Raw genomic sequence first — 18,619 nt, 5'->3', positions numbered from 1 at the left:
GCTCACAACATTGTACTTGACCTTACAGCTGTGACACACATTCTTGAATGCTTGGAAAACTCACACATCGTCTACTTTCCTCAGATTCCATTTATCTCTTCTCAGCTCCCTCTAAATGATTTGTTTGCCAATGCCAGAGCATGCTGGCAAAAAGAAAAAGCCGAACACGCATCAGGTCTCCAGAGGACTGAACCACCAGGCTCACCCCTCGCCCAGTTTCCCTGCAGGGGAAGGTGATCATACAACGGGACACACGAACTGAGCCCATGGCCATAGCAACTCTCATTGTTTCTATTTTTCATCTGGTCAAAGATCAATAGAATTGTGGATTTTGAAGAATTTTAAAGCTAAATCATGGAAATGAAATCACAATTCAGATACAAGTCATAGATTTAATTAAATGTGTATGGATCATTCTTGAAGTTTCTAGACTTAACATATAAAGGGCAATTATCAGGTGTGGCTTATCACACATCAATCTTAGCATAGTTCAAGTTCAGAAAAAATGCATTAAGCTGAAATTAGATTGTGCCCACCAAGAAGACTTAGTAACTATGTACTTTTGGAAATGAGTATCTAAATTCCAGAGCTGTTCAGCAGTGTAGTTAACAATGTTTGGTCCCTGATTCTACATTTTCTTTTGTGACATCATTAAGACAGAAGCCAAGTGTCACTCTAAATTACGTAAACCTTCAGTCAGAATAATTCAATCTGTACAGGGTAATGTTCTCATTGTCTTTATTACAAATGGTGAGTGATTAGCATGAGACTTATGACTTAACATAAACCCCATGAGAGCAGGGGCCTCAGGCCTCATGCTGTTCACTGGCATATCTCTAGCATCTGCAACAAGGCCTGAGACACAGAAGCTGCTCAACCTACATTTATGGTTTTCTAATTTTTATTTTGAATGACAGTTAATTCTCCAACAACATGGGTTTGAACTGTGTGGGTCCATTTATATAGGAATTTTCTCCCACCTGCGCCACCCCTGAGACAGCAAGACCAAATCCTCCCTTGTCTTCCTCCTCAGCCCACTCAACGTAAAGACCATGAGGATGAAGACCTTTACGATGATCCACTTCCACTAAATGAATTGGAAATATAGTTTTCTCTTCCTTATGATGTTCTTAATAACGTTTGAGTCTCATCACCTTCCATAAATTTACTGATCTTGCATACGCCTGTGAAAAACAGATAGGAAACTAGAGTACAATATTTGTGTCTAGTTCATTTTGCCTTTTCCTTTACAATATACAATCAAAATACTGTTTTCCGAAGTAACTTTGGCTAATGCTTTTCTCTCCCACCCCTTCAGTGTGGTTATGTAATCCATTTGTAATACAATTATAGTAAATTCATTTATTACGTTTAGCATTCCATTTTGTCCCATCCCCATTGTTTTAACCACTTATTTTGGGAGTTTGTGAAGCATTAACGTGGCTCTAAGAGTAAAAAATATCATGGTTCTAAGTATGAACATGCTTTGCAAAGTATCTCTCCCGATTCCTGTGACCCCATTCTCAGCAATAATGTTATTTGCCCTCTGTTATCACCCAACACCTGTAGGTAACCAATTTCAGCTCCTAATTTACTCTTTGGCAAAAATGAGCAGATATATGTATATTTTCTTATATAATGCGCTTTTGTTTTTGAGACAAGGTTGCCTGGCTGGAGTGCAGTCACATGAACACAGCTCACTGCAGCCTCAACCTCCTGAGCTCAAGCATTCCTCCTGTCTCGGCCCCCCGAGTAGATGGAACCACAGGGGTGTGCCACCACGCCAGGCTAACTTTTTAATTTTTTGCAGAGACAGGTCTCCCCATGTTGCCTAAGCTGTATAATGCTCATTTTTAATTGAAGGGCAGAATATTATGCTCTTTTTGTGGTTTGTTTTTTTCACTTAATACATCCTAGACATGGGATATTTGCTAATTATGCTAGTTTCACTCTGTAACAGGTCATAGAGCACTTCCTTGTTCTTACAGCTGCATGGTACTTCACTCAGGGGATGTTATTCAAACACTTTCCCGTCCATAGGCATTTAGGCTGTCTCTAATATCTTGCAATTAACAATCAATGAGCAAGTTGCCCAAACCCTGTATCACCCACAGTGGTTACCCCAGCTCCCTACCTCAGGCTCACACCCATGGCCTCATGGAGGGTTCTGTACAACCGGATGGAAGAAGAGGAAAGAGCCCAAGCTTGGTTTATAGATTGGTCAGTTCAGCAGAGGAATGCAAGGTGAAAATATTCCTGTCTCATGCCCACCTCACTGCAAGTCTTTGCAGTTAGCAATGAATAACCTTGTGCATATGTATTTTCATATTGTTGGAGGTAGATCTAAAGAGTAGATTCCTGGACATGGGACTTGTAGTTCAGAAGGTAAGAGTGTACACAGTTTTTGCTGTTGACAAATTCCCTTCTTTTTTTGCTTAGCTTTTTCTCCCCCAGAAGCGATGTGTTCCCAAGACTAGCCCTTTAAAACAAGCATCTTTTTAATTCTTTTGTCTGTAGTCTGTGCTCTGAACTCCTCAGACACTATTTTACTAGTTTCAGACTTATGATGGACCTATTGTTCTTGGCAGTGGGTTTAAATCAACCTTAGACCCCATTGCTAGCTCCCTCCAACTCCTTCCCCTGCAGTTTTTCTCATCTGTCTTTGCTCGCCACATTCCAGGCTAGGAATACAGCTTCGGTCCAGGTGACCTACTGGGCACTGTTTCCTTCTTTGTGGTAGGAGATGCAGGAGCAAGAATGCATCTTTTAACTTAGAAGAAGTATCCCAGCATGCTTCTGATTGCTGGACCAATGAAAACTTTACTGAAGTGGTAGGTGCCTGTCCTAACAAGTCCTCCCGAATGCTGGCTACCTCTTGTTTGTTCTGCCCGATCAGCATCATGTCACCCATGTAATGGATCACTGTAATGTCCCACAGGATGTCCAGACTGTCTGGGTTTCTTCATACTATATGATGACAGAGGGTAGAAGAGTTCACAGCGCCCTGAAGCAAGACAGTAAATGAATGCTGTTGTCCGTTCCACAGGAATACAAACTGTTGCTCTTCAGAATAGAAAAGAGCACATTTGCCAAATCAGTGGCCACATAACATGTACCTGAGGTTTCAACAATCTGCTTTAGCAACAATATTGCTCTGTTTGGCAGCTGTAGTAGGGCAGCAGCTGGGTTAGGCTTGTGGTATTCTACGAGCAGATCATTGCAAGCATCAGACTGGCTGAGCAAATGGAGACGTGATAGGAGGGACCACCACCTTATACCCTTTCAGGCTCTAATAGGCATTAAATCCTGTGATGCAATAGTGCTTTGATGTACTATCTTGGTCCTGGGGTGGGGGCAGCTTTAGAGGCTCCTACTTAGCCTTCCCTAATGTGATAGCTCCTACCCCACACACCCCGGACCCAAAGGTGTTATTTCAGCTGCCAGGGTCCAAGAAAATGACCACTAAGTAGATGCGTGGCAGCTGAGGGGCTGATTGTACACATAGAAAACATATGGCTAACACGGTGAAACCCCGTCTCTACTAAAAAAATACTAAAAAACTAGCCGGGCGATGTGGCGGGCGCCTGTAGTCCCAGCTACTCGGGAGGCTGAGGCAGGAGAATGGCGTGAACCCGGGAGGCGGAGCTTGCAGTGAGCTGAGATCCGGCCACTGCACTCCAGCCCGGGCTACAGAGCGAGACTCCGTCTCAAAAAAAAAAAAAAAAAAAAAAAAGAAAAAAAGAAAACATATTACTTTAGCCAGGACTCTAAGGTGGGACGAGGAAGGGACACGTGCAGGATGACATTTCAGATCTCGAGGTATTCATGTCAACTGAGTCCCTGTGTCCAACAATCTTTGCAAGGTCTGGGTATTTCCTCCTCCTCAACATATAGTGACCCAAGTAAATGGCCATAGGTCCCTCTGGGACAGTCCTGGGGGAATCATCTTGATATTTCTTTGCCATGGCATTGCTGCCTACTTCCTCATAGGGCCTTGGCAATCTCTTCCAGCCATGAGCTCTGAATGTGAAAATTGGCTTAGGTCTAGGAACTCAGCAAGGGAACTTGCAGAAACAGAGGCTGTAGGGAAGGAGAGGGGTAGGGAAAGGGAAGATGTTGACCAAAGTGTACAAAGTTTTGATTAGACTAGAAAAAGACATTTTAGTGATCTATTGTACTGCATGGTGACCACGGTTAACAAATAATGTATTGCATATTTCAAAATTGCTAAAAGAATAGATTTTTAATGTTCTTCTAACAAAAAAAAGGGTAAGTTGGTGAGGTGATGCATGTGTTTAGCTTGATTGAATCTTTTTTTAATGTGTACATATATCAAAAAATCACATTGTACCCAATAAATATACACAATTATCATTTGTCAACTAAAAATAATTAAAAGGCGGAGTGCAGTGGCTCATGCCTGTAATCCCAGCACTTTGGGAAGCCGAGGCAGGTGGATCACCTGAGGTCAGGAGTTTAAGACCAGCCTGGCCAACACGGGGAAATCTCGTCTCCACTAAAAATACAAAAATCAGCTAGGCATGGTGTCACATGCTTGTAATCCCAGCTACTGGAGAAGCTGAGGCAGGAGAATCGCTTGAACCTGGGAGGCAGAGGTTGCAGTGAGCAGAGATCATGCACTGCACTCCAGTCTGGGCAACAAGAGTGAGATTCTGCCTCAAATAATAATAATAATAATAATAATAATTTAAAAAGAAAAAAAGGTTTTGGTAGTTTTTGTTTTTTCTTCACCACAGTTAAAATGACTTATAGCCACAAGACAAGCAATAACAAATGCTGGTGAGGATGTGGAAAAAATGGAACCATTGTACACTGCTGGTGGGAATGTAATTTTTTTTTTTTAACTCTAAGTTCTGGGATACATGCACAGAACATGTTGGTTTTGTTAGTATATATGTGCCATGGTGGTTTGCTGCACCTACCTACCCATCATCTATGTTTTAAGCCCTGCATGCATTAGATATTTGTCCTGATGTTCTCCTTTCTCTCGCCTCCACCCCCAACAGGCCCTTTGTGTGTTGTTCCCCTCACAGTGTTCGTGTGTTCTCATTGTTCAACTCCCACTTATGAGTGAGAAGGTGCGGTGTTTGGTTTTCTGTTCATGTGTTAGTTTGCCGAGGATGATGGCTTCCAGCTTCATCCATGTCCCTGAAAAGGACACAGTTTCATTCCTTTTTATGGCTGCATAGTATTCCGTGGTGTATATGTACCACGTTTTCTTTATCCAGCCTACCACTGATGGGCATTTGGGTTGGTTCTATGTCTTTGCTACTGTAAATAGTGCTGCAATAAACATTCATGTGTGTGTATCTTTATAGTAGAATGATTTATATTCCTTTGGGTATACACCCAGTAATGGGATTGCTGGGCCAAATGGTATTTCTGGTTCTAGATCCTTGAGGAATCGCTACACTGTCTTCCACAATGGTTGAACTAATTTACATTCCCACCAACAGTGTAAAAGCATTCCTATTTCTCCACAGCCTCGTCAGCATCTATTGCTTCTTGACTTTTTAACAATCACCATCCTGACTGGCGTGAACCGGTATCTCACAATTATCATTTGTCAATTAAAAATAATTTAAAAAGAAAAAAAGAAGGCTTGATTAAAAAAAAGAAGAAGGCCGGGCGCGGTGGCTCAAGCCTATAATCCCAGCACTTTGGGAGGCCGAGACGGGCGGATCACAAGGTCAGGAGATCGAGACCATCCTGGCTAACACGGTGAAACCCCGTCTCTACTAAAAATACAAAAACTAGCCGGGCGAGATGGCGGGCGCCTGTAGTCCCAGCTACTTGGGAGGCTGAGGCAGGAGAATGGCATAAACCCGGGAGGCGGAGCTTGCCGTGAGCTGAGATCTGGCCACTGCACTCCAGTCCCGGCGAGAGAGCGAGACTCCGCCTCAAAAAAAAAAAATAAAAATAAAAAAATAAAAAAAAGAAGAAGAAGAAAACATACTAGAAATGCTTATCCCATATGCAGGAACACATTTCCCTTAAATATATCCTAACGCTGATCCCTCATTGCTATCTTGCATTTAAACATCTTTTGCAAAAATATTTTATTCACTGGTGCATTCATTTCTTAATGGCTGCTGTAACAAATTATCACAAACTGGATGGCTTAAAACAACTGGTATTTTCTTACAGCTCTGGAGGCCAGAAATCCAAAATCAAGGTGTTGACAGGGTTGCGCTCCCTTGGGAAGCTCCAGGGGAGAAACTGTTCTTCGCCTCTGGCAGCTGCTGGCAGGGAGCCTTGATTTGTGGCCACATTGCTCCAGCTACTGCTTCCATCTTCACCTGCATTCTTCTTAGTGTGTGTTGAATCTCCTACATCTCTTGTCTAAGGACACTTGTGATGGCATTTGGGGATCACCCAGATAATCCAGGATTATCTCCTCATCTCAAGAGCCTTAACTTAATCGTATCTGCAACAGCCCTTTTCCAAATGAAGTAACAATTACAGGTTTATAGCATTAGACCCTGATGTCTTTGGGGATACCATTCAACCTTCTACAGTTGGTATTAATAATCTTCATATCAGTTTAATGATTTAGTTAAAATTATCTCTGACAAACCCAAGGCACAGAAATGTTATTTATTTATTTATTTATTTTGCTGTTCAGTTCAACCACTGTTCCTCCTGGAGAGGGGAGATTTGGATGTTTCCCTTGAATTGTTAAAAAGGAATGTAATCTTCATTCAGGGAGATAAAACTAGGGTCATCAAGACCTCGTATTTAAGCAAGTCAATAAAGCACAGAAGAATCCTAAGAATTAGATGATTAATTTCTTAGTTTTAATTCACAATAGAGGAGTTTTCAGTTTTGTATTCACCTGCAAACAGTTTTCCTAGAGCACATCTGTGAACACTGACGATTCATTGTATTTGAAACAGTTTGTCTGTGGGTTGCAAATAGGGCTCATTGCTGTAGCAGTCGATCTCCTGACATGCATTGATCTTTCTGTCTTCAACCTGAGTATCAATAATAAACATGAGTAGCATCTGAACCCACATAATAAATCTTGGTCTTTTATTTTTAAGCACATAAGGAAAGAATAAGTGCCGTAGGTGGGCCTGAAGAGGATGAATGATCACCACTGGTATCCAATTTACATAACTACCAACGTTATTTTAGCATGTTTATGTCTGACATATACATATACAAAAATAGCAATCCAAAATGAAATAGGTTTATGATTTAGACTTATAAATACTTTTTAAAAAACCTTCAAATGCCAAAACAAATGGAGATTATTTGAAAGTAAGTACAAGTAATTGTAACCTCACAGTAAGAAATCAAAGTAATTAGGGGAATGAACATCGGGTGGGAATCATCAAGCTCCATTACTTGGCTGGGTGAAGTGGCTCACACCTGTAATCCCAGCATTTTGGGAGACCAAGGTGGAGGATCACTTGAGCCCAGGAGTTTGAGACTAGCCTGGGCAACACAGTGAGGCCTCATCTTTAACAAAAAAAAAAATAGCCTGGCATAGTGGCACGCACCTGTAGTCCCAGCTACTTGAGAGGCGGAGGCAGGAGGATCACTTGAGCCTGGGAGGTTGAGGCTGCAATGAGCCATGATCATGCCACTGCACTTCAGCCTGGGCAACAGAGTGAGACGCTATCTCAAACAAAAATTCAGCCTGGTTTGCTGGCTGATGTTTATATTCCCAGCATTTTGGGAGGCCAAGGCGGGAGGATCACTTTATCTCAAGGGACCAGCCTGAGCAACATAGTGAGACCTCATCTCCACTAAAAATTTTTAAAAATTAGCCATATGTGGTGGTGTGCACCCACAGTCCCACCTACTCGAGAGGCCAAGAAGGGAGGTTCACTGGAGCCCAGGTGTGAGGCTGCAGTTAGCTATGATCATGCCACTGCACTCCAGCCTGGGTGACAGAGCAAGACCCTGTCTCAAAAAAAAAAAAAAAAAAAAAATCCATTAAGCTTGAATGCTCTCAAATTCAAGTTTTGTAGCTGCTTCTGATGGCACGACAGTATATTATAGTCTCGCCATGTTAGCTGGTAGACTTAAAGGAAGTCTTCCCTAAAGCCTTCTCCGGGAGGCGGCTAGCCTCCTCTGCCCTTTCTAAACTGAGAATCATTAGCTAACTGGTGACTTCCTCGCGTATCTTCCCAAGGTCAGTGAAAGATATTGATCTATGAGTCATTAGATTACATTTAGCTTTGTCTTTTAAACACCAACGTTTCGTGGCTTTCATAGGGCAAGGAGAGAGAAGCAGCATTTTTTTTTTTTCACCTTTTCTCAAGACCTGCCAGAAAGGTGCCTCTCCAGAGGTCAGAGAACTTTTAGTTTTCTAAATCAGGAATTCATGAAAATAGCAATAAGGTCCGCAGAAACGTAATGTACAAGGACAACCTTACTCTTCGCTGTCCTTCCCATGCCATATCTCCCTCTTACTTGAAACTACCATCTTAACCTAAACAAAGATGACCCTCAACTTGTGTGTGTAAAAGTAATATACACTTCAAATCAATATGTAGTAGAATGACCACATTTTCTTTTCGTTTTCACAGTCCACATTTCTTCTTTTCAAGTATTGCCTGTCTTACTGGCCCTAACTTCTTCCTATGTACCATTTTCTGTCATCAACTTCTTCATTTTCATATACATTATCTTTTTTCTATCCTGGAATTTGAAATTTTTTATTTCCTTAAATCTTTAAGCTATAGCCTTGGGTTTTATCTGACCCCGTGCTATCTGCATCCAAGTATTTGTCATTGTTGTGCTGGGTGCGTCTTTTCATTGTGGGTATTAAAGGATCTCATGGTTCAAGTGCCATTATTATTTCAAAACTTGCAGCCTAACTTTTCCTTTTATCTTTTGGTTCGCTTTGTTTTTTAGTTAACTTTTATCTCCATAGAGTGTAGCATTTCACAGTTCCCTTACAAGTTCTGGGAAACTTAAAAATCTGCCAAAAATCATGATAGAATTCTAAGTAACAACATACCATAACTTTCTAGTATTTGCTGAATATAATGTATTTGAAATACCATTTGAGTCTCAAAAAGACACAAGTGTCGAACACCAAAGGCATAGTCTATGAAGAACCAGATTGTTCATATTTAGAGAAAAACATGTTTCAAAAGCATCACTTAGAAGAACAGACCCCAGAACTGACTCACCCTGTTTACATCCTTGGCATCTTTCTTTCTTTTTTTCTTTTTTCTTTCTTTCTTTTTTTGAGACCAAGTCTTGTTCTGTCACCCAGGCTGGAGTGCAATGACACGATCTCGGCTCACTGCAGCCTCGGCCTCCCAGGTTCAAGCAATTCTTGTGCCTCCACCTCCTGAGTAGCTGGAATTATAGGTGCCTGCCATCACGCTCGGCTAATTTTTGTATTTTTAGTAGAGACAGAGTTTCACCATGTTGGCCAGGCTGGTCTCAAACTCCTGACCTCAGGTGATCCACCCACCTTGGCTTCCCAAAGTGCTGGGATTACAGGTGTGAGTCACAATGTGATGTACACATTGTGAGATAAATGGTTCTCACAATGTGTAATTTGAGGGACATAAATTGATTATCTGCTAGTTTAGATTTTATCCCTGGATCAAACTAGATCATCAGAGAGCCACACACTTACGTTGCTTTTTCTTGGCCCTACAGAATGCCTTCACAGAGCTGTGCTTTGCCTCCTCCTTTGACTTACATTAGGAATTCTATTAAATCATCTGAAGAATCTACTATCACAATAATTTTTAAGGATATTTTGAGGTCATTGTCAACGACATCACTTAGTAACCTAAATATAAAAAGGGACCTTTGACAGAAATGTCTTTAATATTATGGTACCAGAAAAAGCAGTTAGTATAAGTTACTAGTGTTAGATTTCAAGGTCCCTGGGCCTTAAAACTGCACACTCTAAAGTGTTGTGGGAGGCTGGGTACCGTGGCTCATGCCTGTAATCTCAGCACTTTGGGAGGTCTGGGTGGGAGGATCTCTTGAGATTAGGAGTCTGAGACCAGCCTGGGCAACATGGCAAGACGCCATCTCTACAAAAATATATACATTTTTAAATTAACCAAGCGTGGTGGCTTTATCTGTAGTCTCAGCTACTCAGGAGGCTGAGGCAGGAGGATCACTTGAGCCTAAGACCATAGTGAACTATGGTCATGCCACTGCACTCCAGCCTGGGCAACAGAGTGAGAAAATGTCTCAAAATTTAATTTAATTTAATTTAATTTAAAAGTGTTGTGAGGCTCACTAAGTTATCCAAACAGGACTCTGGTAGCACAATGGTTGGGTTAATTGGTTAAAGTCTAGGCTGATAGAGTCATGTTGAAGCTAACCTTGATCATTATGGAAAATAAGAACAAATTTGATTGAAAAAGTCAGAATAATGTCTCCCTATCAGAGGGAAATAACAGGTAGATATATGCACTGTCACTAAAAGCCCATTTCTATGAAAATGCAGTACACCTCGAATCCGGAATCCTCTCGTTGAAAAGCACTTTACCATTACGGCTTCAGCTTTCACTAAGATTCTTACCAAGAATATCCACATGAAAAACTGTTCTGAATTAATTATAAAAAAATCCTGTCAAGAACTTCATCCATCCTTCAGTGTCTCAAACTTAGAGTCGCAGATGAGAAATGTCATTCAGGAATTTAGTTGGGGAGAAGCTTTGACTCTTCTGCGAATTCCTAAGCCTGCTTATTTTGGGTGATGACATCTGGGTATTATTGAATTTCTCTTTTCTCTCCCACTTGCCAAGAGTTCAGAACAAAATTTGCTGCTCTGTCAGAGCCAAGATGTGAGCCCACAGAGTTGACACGTTACTCACTTCCCGGCTCGGATTCCTCTTTCTGGTTTGTTAGCTTCATCATCAGTCCTTTCGTAGGCAATTCCAAATCTTTTTTGGAAAAAAGGCCAAGCATGTAGGGTATTTCATTTTGTTTGCAGTTGTTGGGCCATTGTTAAGGGTGCAAATGAAGCCTGTGACTGAGGTACCACTAAGGAGAGTCAAGATAGGTGCAGATGGGAAGAGATGGGGCATTCTCGTTTTTATTTTATTTTATTTTATTTTGAGCCAAAGTCTGGCTCTATCACCCAGGCTGGAGTGCAGGGGCATGATATCAGCTCACTGCAAGCTCCGCCTCCCGGGTTCAAGTGATTCTCCTGCCTCAGCCTCCTGAGTAGCTGGGATTACAGGTACCCACCACCAACCCGGCTAATGTTTATATTTTTAGTACAGACGGGGTTTCACCATGTTGGCCAGGCTAGTCTTGAACTCCTGACCTCAGGTGATCCACCGGCCTCGGCCTTCCAAAGTGCTGGGATTACAGGCGTGAGCCACCATACCCAGTCCCAGTCTTGAACTTACAATAGGGATTGCAACTCAGCTGGCTAAGGGAAGAAGCCAGCCGGGTTCTGCAGAAGACTGGAGAGAGTGCGCCCTATCGGATGCAGGCAGCTGCCACTCAGACCCCAAGGTTAGACTGGTTTTCTTGAGGTAAGGCAAGCCTGGATTGTCAGATCTTAGTTTTTCAAGAAAAGCTAGACATCTAGATTTTTTATTTTATTTTTTTATTTTTTTATTTTTGAGACGGAGTCTCGCTCTGTCGCCCAGGCTGGAGTGCAGTGGCTGGATCTCAGCTCACTGCAAGCTCCGCCTCTCAGGTTCCCGCCATTCTCCTGCCTCAGCCTCCCGAGTAGCTGGGACTACAGGTGCCCGCCACCTCGCCCGGCTAGTTTTTTTGTATTTTTTAGTAGAGACGGGGTTTCACCGTGTTCGCCAGGATGGTCTCGATCTCCTGACCTCGTGATCCGCCCGTCTCGGCCTCCCAAGTGCTGGGATTACAGGCTTGAGCCACCGCGCCCGGCCTAGATTTTTTATTTTTAATCCTGATGTTTGAAATGTTGGCAAGGAATTCCAATTTTTAAAAACACTCTGGACCAGCAAAAAGTAGAATGGTGACTGCCAGAGGGTGCGGGAGGGGCAACGGGGAGTTAGTTGTTCGATGGGTGTTAAATTTCAGCCACAGCGATGAGTAAGTTCCATGGATCTGCTGTGCGGCATCGTGTCCCTAGTTAACGCTACAGTGCTGGACACTTAAAAATGTGTCAGGAGAGTGTATCTGTTAAGTGCTTTTACCATGATAGTAATAACAATAAAGCACAGTGACACAGGGAAACTTCTGGAGGCAGTGAAGGTGTTAATTACTTTGAAGGGCATATGCAACACAATAAATTCATCCAACTCCCTCCATTAAATATGTGCAGCTCTTTGTATATCAATTATACCTAATGAAGCTGGTTTTATTCATTTTTGAAAACCCACTCTGGACTAAGCCTCCATCTATGGTTCAGACCTGAGCCTTTGGGCTCACAGACATCTGGGGCTTACTGAGTTGCCCAAACAAGACTCTGGTAGCACTGTGATTAGGTTAATTCATTAAAGTCTAGGCCTATATGTCTAAGCTGGTAGAGTCATGTTAAAGCCTGGCTTATTCGATAGTGAAAATAAGAACAAGTGTAAGTAAAAAAGTCAGAGGAAGTTCTAGGTACTAGGAACCCAGTTACCACGGAGACAAACCAGGAGCTCTGCCATCAGGGCACTGATGTCATAATGGCAGCAAAGATCCGGAGGACTTCAACCTCCAAGAAACCTGAAGTTCTGAGCTCTTGTCTTAGATTTTGTGAGCATAGATTATAGTAGGCAGAGCCCTGGACTTGAAATCTGGAAGCAGCCTTGATCTCACTTCTGTCACCAACAAATCAGGTCTTGGAAAACCCAATGGATTTCCCAAGGCCTCCATAGCACTCCCGGCAGAAGAAGGAGGTTAACTGAGACGTGAATCTTTCCAATTCCTTATTTCCAAATGTGTCTTATCAGAATCCCCAAAGATACATGAGCATGAGAAAAGAAGTTTCCATTCATCTTTCAGTCATCTGCCTCTATAGAAAAATTATCTAAATTTTCAGTCTTACTACAAACACTAAATGCATGGAATTTTCAAAGGCAAGTGAAAAATAAATACATATCAAGATTGAAAAATAGGAGACCGTGGGACTTAGCAATCTTCACCAGAGGAATTTCTAATTTTACACTCTCCCACCAACAGAAACACAGTCACAATGTACTTTAATGCTTGGACTGTATTTTGAAAAGGGTAGAGTTAATATTATCATGTACGAGCAGTGCCATTTGGACATACACTTTTGTTATACCTGATCGCTTTGTGTAAATAATAAAAGATAACTCAAAAGCTATAAACATCTGACTGTCTGCACTGTTTTCAGAATACATGTTTACTTTAATTCTGCAATGACTGCTTCAAGTTTTTCCTTAAGGGCGCCGCAAAACTCATCCACCTTTTCTTCTTTTTTATAAAACTGAAAGGTTGGGACGCACATGATGGCGTAGTGTCTCACCACCTCCTCACAGTCATCAGCGTCCACCTCCAGGAACACCACGTCCTCATGCTTCATAGACAGGGCGTGGAAAAACGGTTTGATGGTCCTGCAGGGCCCACACCATGTGGCCGAGAAGTCCACAGCCACCAGTCTCTCCCCAGCCTCCTTCAGTGACGCCTCAAAGTCCTCCTTGCTCAGGATCACTCTCACCTTGTCCTCCTCCAGGGACTCCGTTGTTTCTTCTTCAGGCTTTAGGATGTCACCCTCCTTGGGCTGGATGGCTTCTTCTGGGGACTTGGAGATGTCACCCTCCTTGGGCTGGATGGCTTCTTCTGGGGACTTGGGGCTGTTGTCCTCCTTTGGCTGGATGGCTTCTTCTGGGGACTTGGGGCTGTCATTCTCCTTCGGCTGGATGGCTTCTTCTGGGGACTTGAGGATGTCACCCCCCTTGGGTGGGATGGCTTCTTCTGGGGACTTGGGGCTGTCACCCTCCTTGGGCTGGATGGCTTCTTCTGGGGACTTGGGGCTGTCATCCTCCTTCGGCTGGATGGCTTCTTCTGGGGACTTGAGGATGTCACCCTCCTTGGGCTGGATGCTTTCTTCTGGGGACTTGGGGCTGTCGTCCTCCTTCGGCTGGATGGCTTCTTCTAGGGACTTGGGGATGTCACCCTCCTTCGGCTGGATGGTTTCTTCTAGGGACTTGGGGATGTCACCCTCCTTCGACTGGATGGCTTTTTCTGGGGACTTGGGGATGTCACCCTCCTTCGGCTGGATGGTTTCTTCTGGGGACTTGGGGCTGTCATCCTCCTTGGACTGGATGGGCTTCATTGAGGACTTGGGAATATTGCCCAGCTTGGACTGCATGGGTTTTGCTGAGGACTTGGGGATATCACCCTCTTTGGGTTTGATGACTTCTGAGGACTTGGGGAGGTCGTCCTTCTTGGATTGGTTGGTTTCTTCTGGGGACTTGCAGATGTCACCCTCCGTGGGCTGGATGGTTTCTTCTGGGGATTTGGGGATGTCACCCTGCTTGGGATGGCTGGTGTTTGCCGAGGACTTCGGTAGGTCATCACCCTCCTGTGGAGCACCAGACTCCTCTGTGGGCATGTGGAACGTGCGGCTGACCATGGGGAGAAAGGCCTTCTCTTTAGCCTGGACTGTGTCCAAGAACTCTAGGGCCAGGAGAGGCACATTGCTGGACAGGACTTGTAATGAACTTTCTGTACCAAATAACATAAAATAAATCAAATAGAAAAGCAAAAGAAGAACCAAATAAATTCTCATCATATTCCAAGGAAGACTGATGTCACACTTAGAGACCACGAATGAAGTCTGATGAATGGTGTACTGATCTGAATAACTCGTTCAACAGAAGGACAAACAGCATGTAGTTACATGTATCTTCTGTATGCATGTTCTTAAACCACAACTTTCCCTTCCTGGTTCAACACCCTGCCCACTGCCTAACTGCATAGGTCTTTAAGGCAACCCTCTTTCCTCCCCTACTTACCATTAGCATCACCTTCATTTGTTTCTTCCTGAGTGCCCAGCCTCATTTCTGGTGTTCCAGGGGCTCCAGCTTTAACACTTTCCATTACTGGTTCCTTATCTACATCCATTCCTGATCCTTCATAGATGCTTCATAATAAAGGCCGTACCCTCCAACTTTTTGCAAGCTATCCATCCTAACATCAAAATATGAGTACAACTTATATTTGGGTAGCACGTTACAGTTGGTTTTCCTTCTCTGTATTCACAACAGTGATGTTTGAGAGCTTCAAGGTGGCTGCCCTGTGCTGAGGCTGGGACTATGCATTCACTGGCATCATTTCCTATAACACAACAAACCACTGAGGTCAGAACCATTGTGATGAGCAGTTTACACATGAGAAGCTATGAGGCTCACTTAAGGTTGCAAAGCTAGGGTAGGGGCAGGTTCCACAGCTCACGCTCTGCACTGTGAGGCTGTGCTGGACTGCTCGCCACAAGTCCCGTCCAGCCTGGGTTCTGAAAACGAGTCCTGTCCAGCCTGGGTTCTGTGAATCAGCCTTCTTTTCATCTCCCTCCAGGATCCCGCAGCTCCAGCTTTCTCTTTATGACTCACCCATTGTGACCAGCTCCTAAGTATCTCCTCGAAACCATGTTAGCCTCCTCTGCAAAGTGTCCCACGATGTCAAATGTTCAGCTCCTGCCAGACGGCCTTTCCCCACCTCCCCCACCTCCCAGGCCCGCCAGCCTAGCCTGTGCCCTCTCCCGTGCAGGCACATCCAAGTACACGGCTCTTCCAGCCTTTACGTGCAGGAGAACAACCTCTTTGTGAAAAATCTGTGTTCCATAAGCCACATCTACCCCATCCTGTGGAATGGGAAGCCCAATACCTGTCCCCCAGGGAGACTTATTTTCATTAGTTCAGGACCACTGGCTCATTTTCCACCCTCACTCTGCACAACACATCTAGTCCAAGGCAGGAAGAATCAGTGTGGAATTTTGCCTTCTCTATATACACTTCGAACAAATCCTCATGTTTCAGTTTCACTCCAAAAATATAAGTGTCAAAAGTGGTCAGGTGTGGTGACTCACATCTGTAATCTCAGTACTTTGAGAGGCCAAGGTGGGAGGATTTCTTGAGCTCAGGAGTTCGAGATCAGCCTGGGCAACATAGCAAGACCCCATCTCTACAAAAAATACAAAACCTAGCCAGGCATGGCGGCACACTCCTGTCCCAGCTACACGGGAAGCTGAGGTGGGAGGCTTGCTTGAGCCACTGAGTTCAAGGTTGCAGTGAGCCATAATCACTACATTGTACTCCAGCCTGGGCAACAGAGTAAGGCCCCGTCTCTAAAAACTAAAAATAAAAGCGTTGAAATCTAAATGATAAGACCTCCACATTGTCAATAGAAACCTCGAAACATCTAATGGTGATGGTTCAATTATCTGGATTTTTATACCAAAACACGTTTTACTAAGGGATGGAGAGACTATTCGCCGTAGCAAACCCATAGTTCCTTTTTTTTTTTTCTTTGAGACAGTCTTGCCCTGTCACCCAGATTGGAGTGCAGTGGCACAATCTCGACTCACTGCAACCTCCACCTCCCGGGTTCATGCAATTCTCTTGCCTCACCCTCTCGAGTAGCTGGGATTACAGGCATGCAACCACCACACCTGGCTAATTTTTGTATTTTTTTAGTCAAGACAGGGTTTCACCATGTTGGCAAGGCTGGTGACTAACTCCTGACTTCAAATGATCCACCTGCCTCAGCCTCCCAAATGGTTGGGATTACAGGCGTGAGCCACCATGCCTGGCCCAGCAGATTCATAGTTCTTGATGACATGAATCCTATTCCAGGAAGAGCTCATGTTTCCACTCTGTTTCCTCAGCTACTGCCAAGGAAAGCTCTCCCCTCTCTCACCAGGAGACTCTGGGCCTTTCTTATGTGATATTTTAAAGGATGGGAGGTTGTCTTCCGTCTCCGATGCCAATGGCTTCCACAGCTGACAGGTCTCTTTTCATGGTGCCCTATTTTAAAGCAGAGTATGAAAATAAACGTCAGCCACTTACCTGCTCAGTGTCTTCTTTCCTAGTGTTAGGAGAAAGGAGGCGAAGCAGGGAGGGTGTGCATCATTTGCAGAAATCATCATGAACAGATTTTATTAGCACAAAGTGGGCAGCATCTTTGGCCCTTGCTCATTGGTAAGTTAATTTATTTCCTTGGACCCTATCTTGTACAGGTCCCTGCTGTTTGGAAGGGAGTGGATGAGGACAAAGAGGAACTCCATCACTGAGCGGCAGAGAGAAAACATCACCCCTGCCATTCCAGTAGATGCGGAGGCAAAGGGACAGATGCCTGTGTCCCAGCCTCCTTTCTCCAGGTTGATTGCCGGCACAGATGCTGATCAGATGTGCGGCTGGGCGCAGTGGCTCATGTCTGTCATCCCAGCACTTTGGGAGGCTGAGGTGGGCGGATCACCTGAGGTCAGGAGTTCAAGACCAGCCCGGACAACATGGTGGAACCCCGTCTCCACTAAAAATACAAAAGTTAGCTGGACATGGTGACGTGTGTCTGTAATCCCAGCTACTCAGGAGGCTGAGGCAGGAGAATTGCTTGAACCTGGGAGGCAGAGGGTGCAGTGAGCCGAGATGGTGCCACTGCACTCCAGCCTGAGTGACAGAGCAAGACTGTCTCAAAAAAAAAGATAAAAAAAGAGTTGCAGTTGAAAGCAGAGGCGCATCTGCCTCCTGCTCCACCTGGAACGCCAGGAAGAGCACTCATGGATTCCACATCCAACACAGCACTGTCCTCATGCAGCATGACCCCTAGTAGAGGGTGGGAATGGATGTGTGGACCTGGGGCAGGCTCCACAGCCTGCAGGGAGGAGGTTAAGGATCTAGCAACCATGTACACCCCAGAGTGCATCTGGGAGTGCTCTGAGACTGGTGAAAGAGGCCTAGGGGAAGAAGCCACAGAAGAGGAGGATCTGTGACCAGAGGCAAGGACTGGAATCACAGACTCCAGCCATGAGTAACATCACGATGCCCCTGTCCTAAATGGAACCAGTGAGTCCTTCAAGAGATCTCAGGCTGGGGACCAGGCCAGGCCAGCCAATTCACATGGGAAACCAGTACAGGACGAGAGCACCTGGTACTACATTATCCACACAGCCCTGGGCATCCAGACAGCGTGGAGAAATCGAGAACTCTGAAAGACTGCACTGCTACACGTGGAAAAAGGTTCGTTGAGCCGAGATTCCACAAACAGGCAAACTTAATTCGATTTCCCTGCTCCTCACCATCTCACTCCAAAACCCATTGAGATAAGGCTCATGGGAAGAACGAGCCGTTCTAGAGAGATGGATAAGTGATATTGCACCTGCATGTCTTAGTAAAAGAGAGGAAATCTGTGATCCTGTTACATTTATACTTGGAGATCGTCGTGCGTTTTAGGTTTGGCACTTGTTCCTGATATTTTTACTCTTCCTTCTGCAATTCAGATGAATTCCAAGCAACTTGAAATATTAATGCTTCCATTTGACTTGTCATAAAAATGTATGTTTTCTTTCAGCACAAGCTCATCCCCAAATAGCTCATGAGCCCTCATGTCAGTCAGGTTGTGTCTCAGGAAACAGAAACAACCAGCTATTTTAGGCCTGGGATGATTTGGGCAATTATAAAACTGCTGGCAAGGCTGCCCGTTTAGGCTAGGTATCCCGGAATGTTTC

At 44.2% G+C, this 18,619-nt stretch overlaps 1 protein-coding gene and 1 long non-coding RNA gene across 2 annotated transcripts; both read right to left on the bottom strand.

The window, feature by feature from the left end:
• Positions 1–2,647: 2,647 nt before the first annotated feature.
• Positions 2,648–9,211, bottom strand: LOC117064152. Its single transcript, XR_004429287.1, has 3 exons — positions 9,171–9,211; positions 6,857–6,995; positions 2,648–3,004 (listed from the first exon to the last, which is right to left on the bottom strand). It is a non-coding gene; the product is annotated as an uncharacterized LOC117064152 (long non-coding RNA).
• Positions 9,212–13,281: 4,070 nt separating this feature from the next.
• On the bottom strand, positions 13,282–15,601 carry TXNDC2 (thioredoxin domain containing 2). The gene is made up of 2 exons (XM_033178354.1): positions 14,913–15,601; positions 13,282–14,622 (listed from the first exon to the last, which is right to left on the bottom strand). Exons 1-2 carry the CDS (start codon positions 15,019–15,021, stop codon positions 13,298–13,300), a joined length of 1,434 nt encoding a protein of 477 aa, XP_033034245.1. The 5' UTR covers positions 15,022–15,601; the 3' UTR covers positions 13,282–13,297.
• Between the last annotated feature and the right edge of the window lie 3,018 nt (positions 15,602–18,619).

This window comes from Trachypithecus francoisi, unplaced genomic scaffold (genome assembly GCF_009764315.1).
Source record: "Trachypithecus francoisi isolate TF-2019V2 unplaced genomic scaffold, Tfra_2.0 Lachesis_group19, whole genome shotgun sequence".
NCBI classification, from domain to species: Eukaryota; Metazoa; Chordata; class Mammalia; order Primates; family Cercopithecidae; genus Trachypithecus; species Trachypithecus francoisi.
Note: the sequence above shows the minus strand (reverse complement) of the source record. Positions and strands in the feature narration are given on the sequence as shown.

Excerpts from the sequence above, each read along its gene's own strand:
- TXNDC2 (XM_033178354.1), bottom strand. The coding sequence starts at position 15,021 with ATGGATGTAGATAAGGAACCAGTAATGGAAAGTGTTAAAGCTGGAGCC. Across the intron at positions 14,623-14,912 it reads AAATGAAGGTGATGCTAATG|AAAGTTCATTACAAGTCCTG; the intron begins GTAAGTAGGGGA and ends TATTTGGTACAG.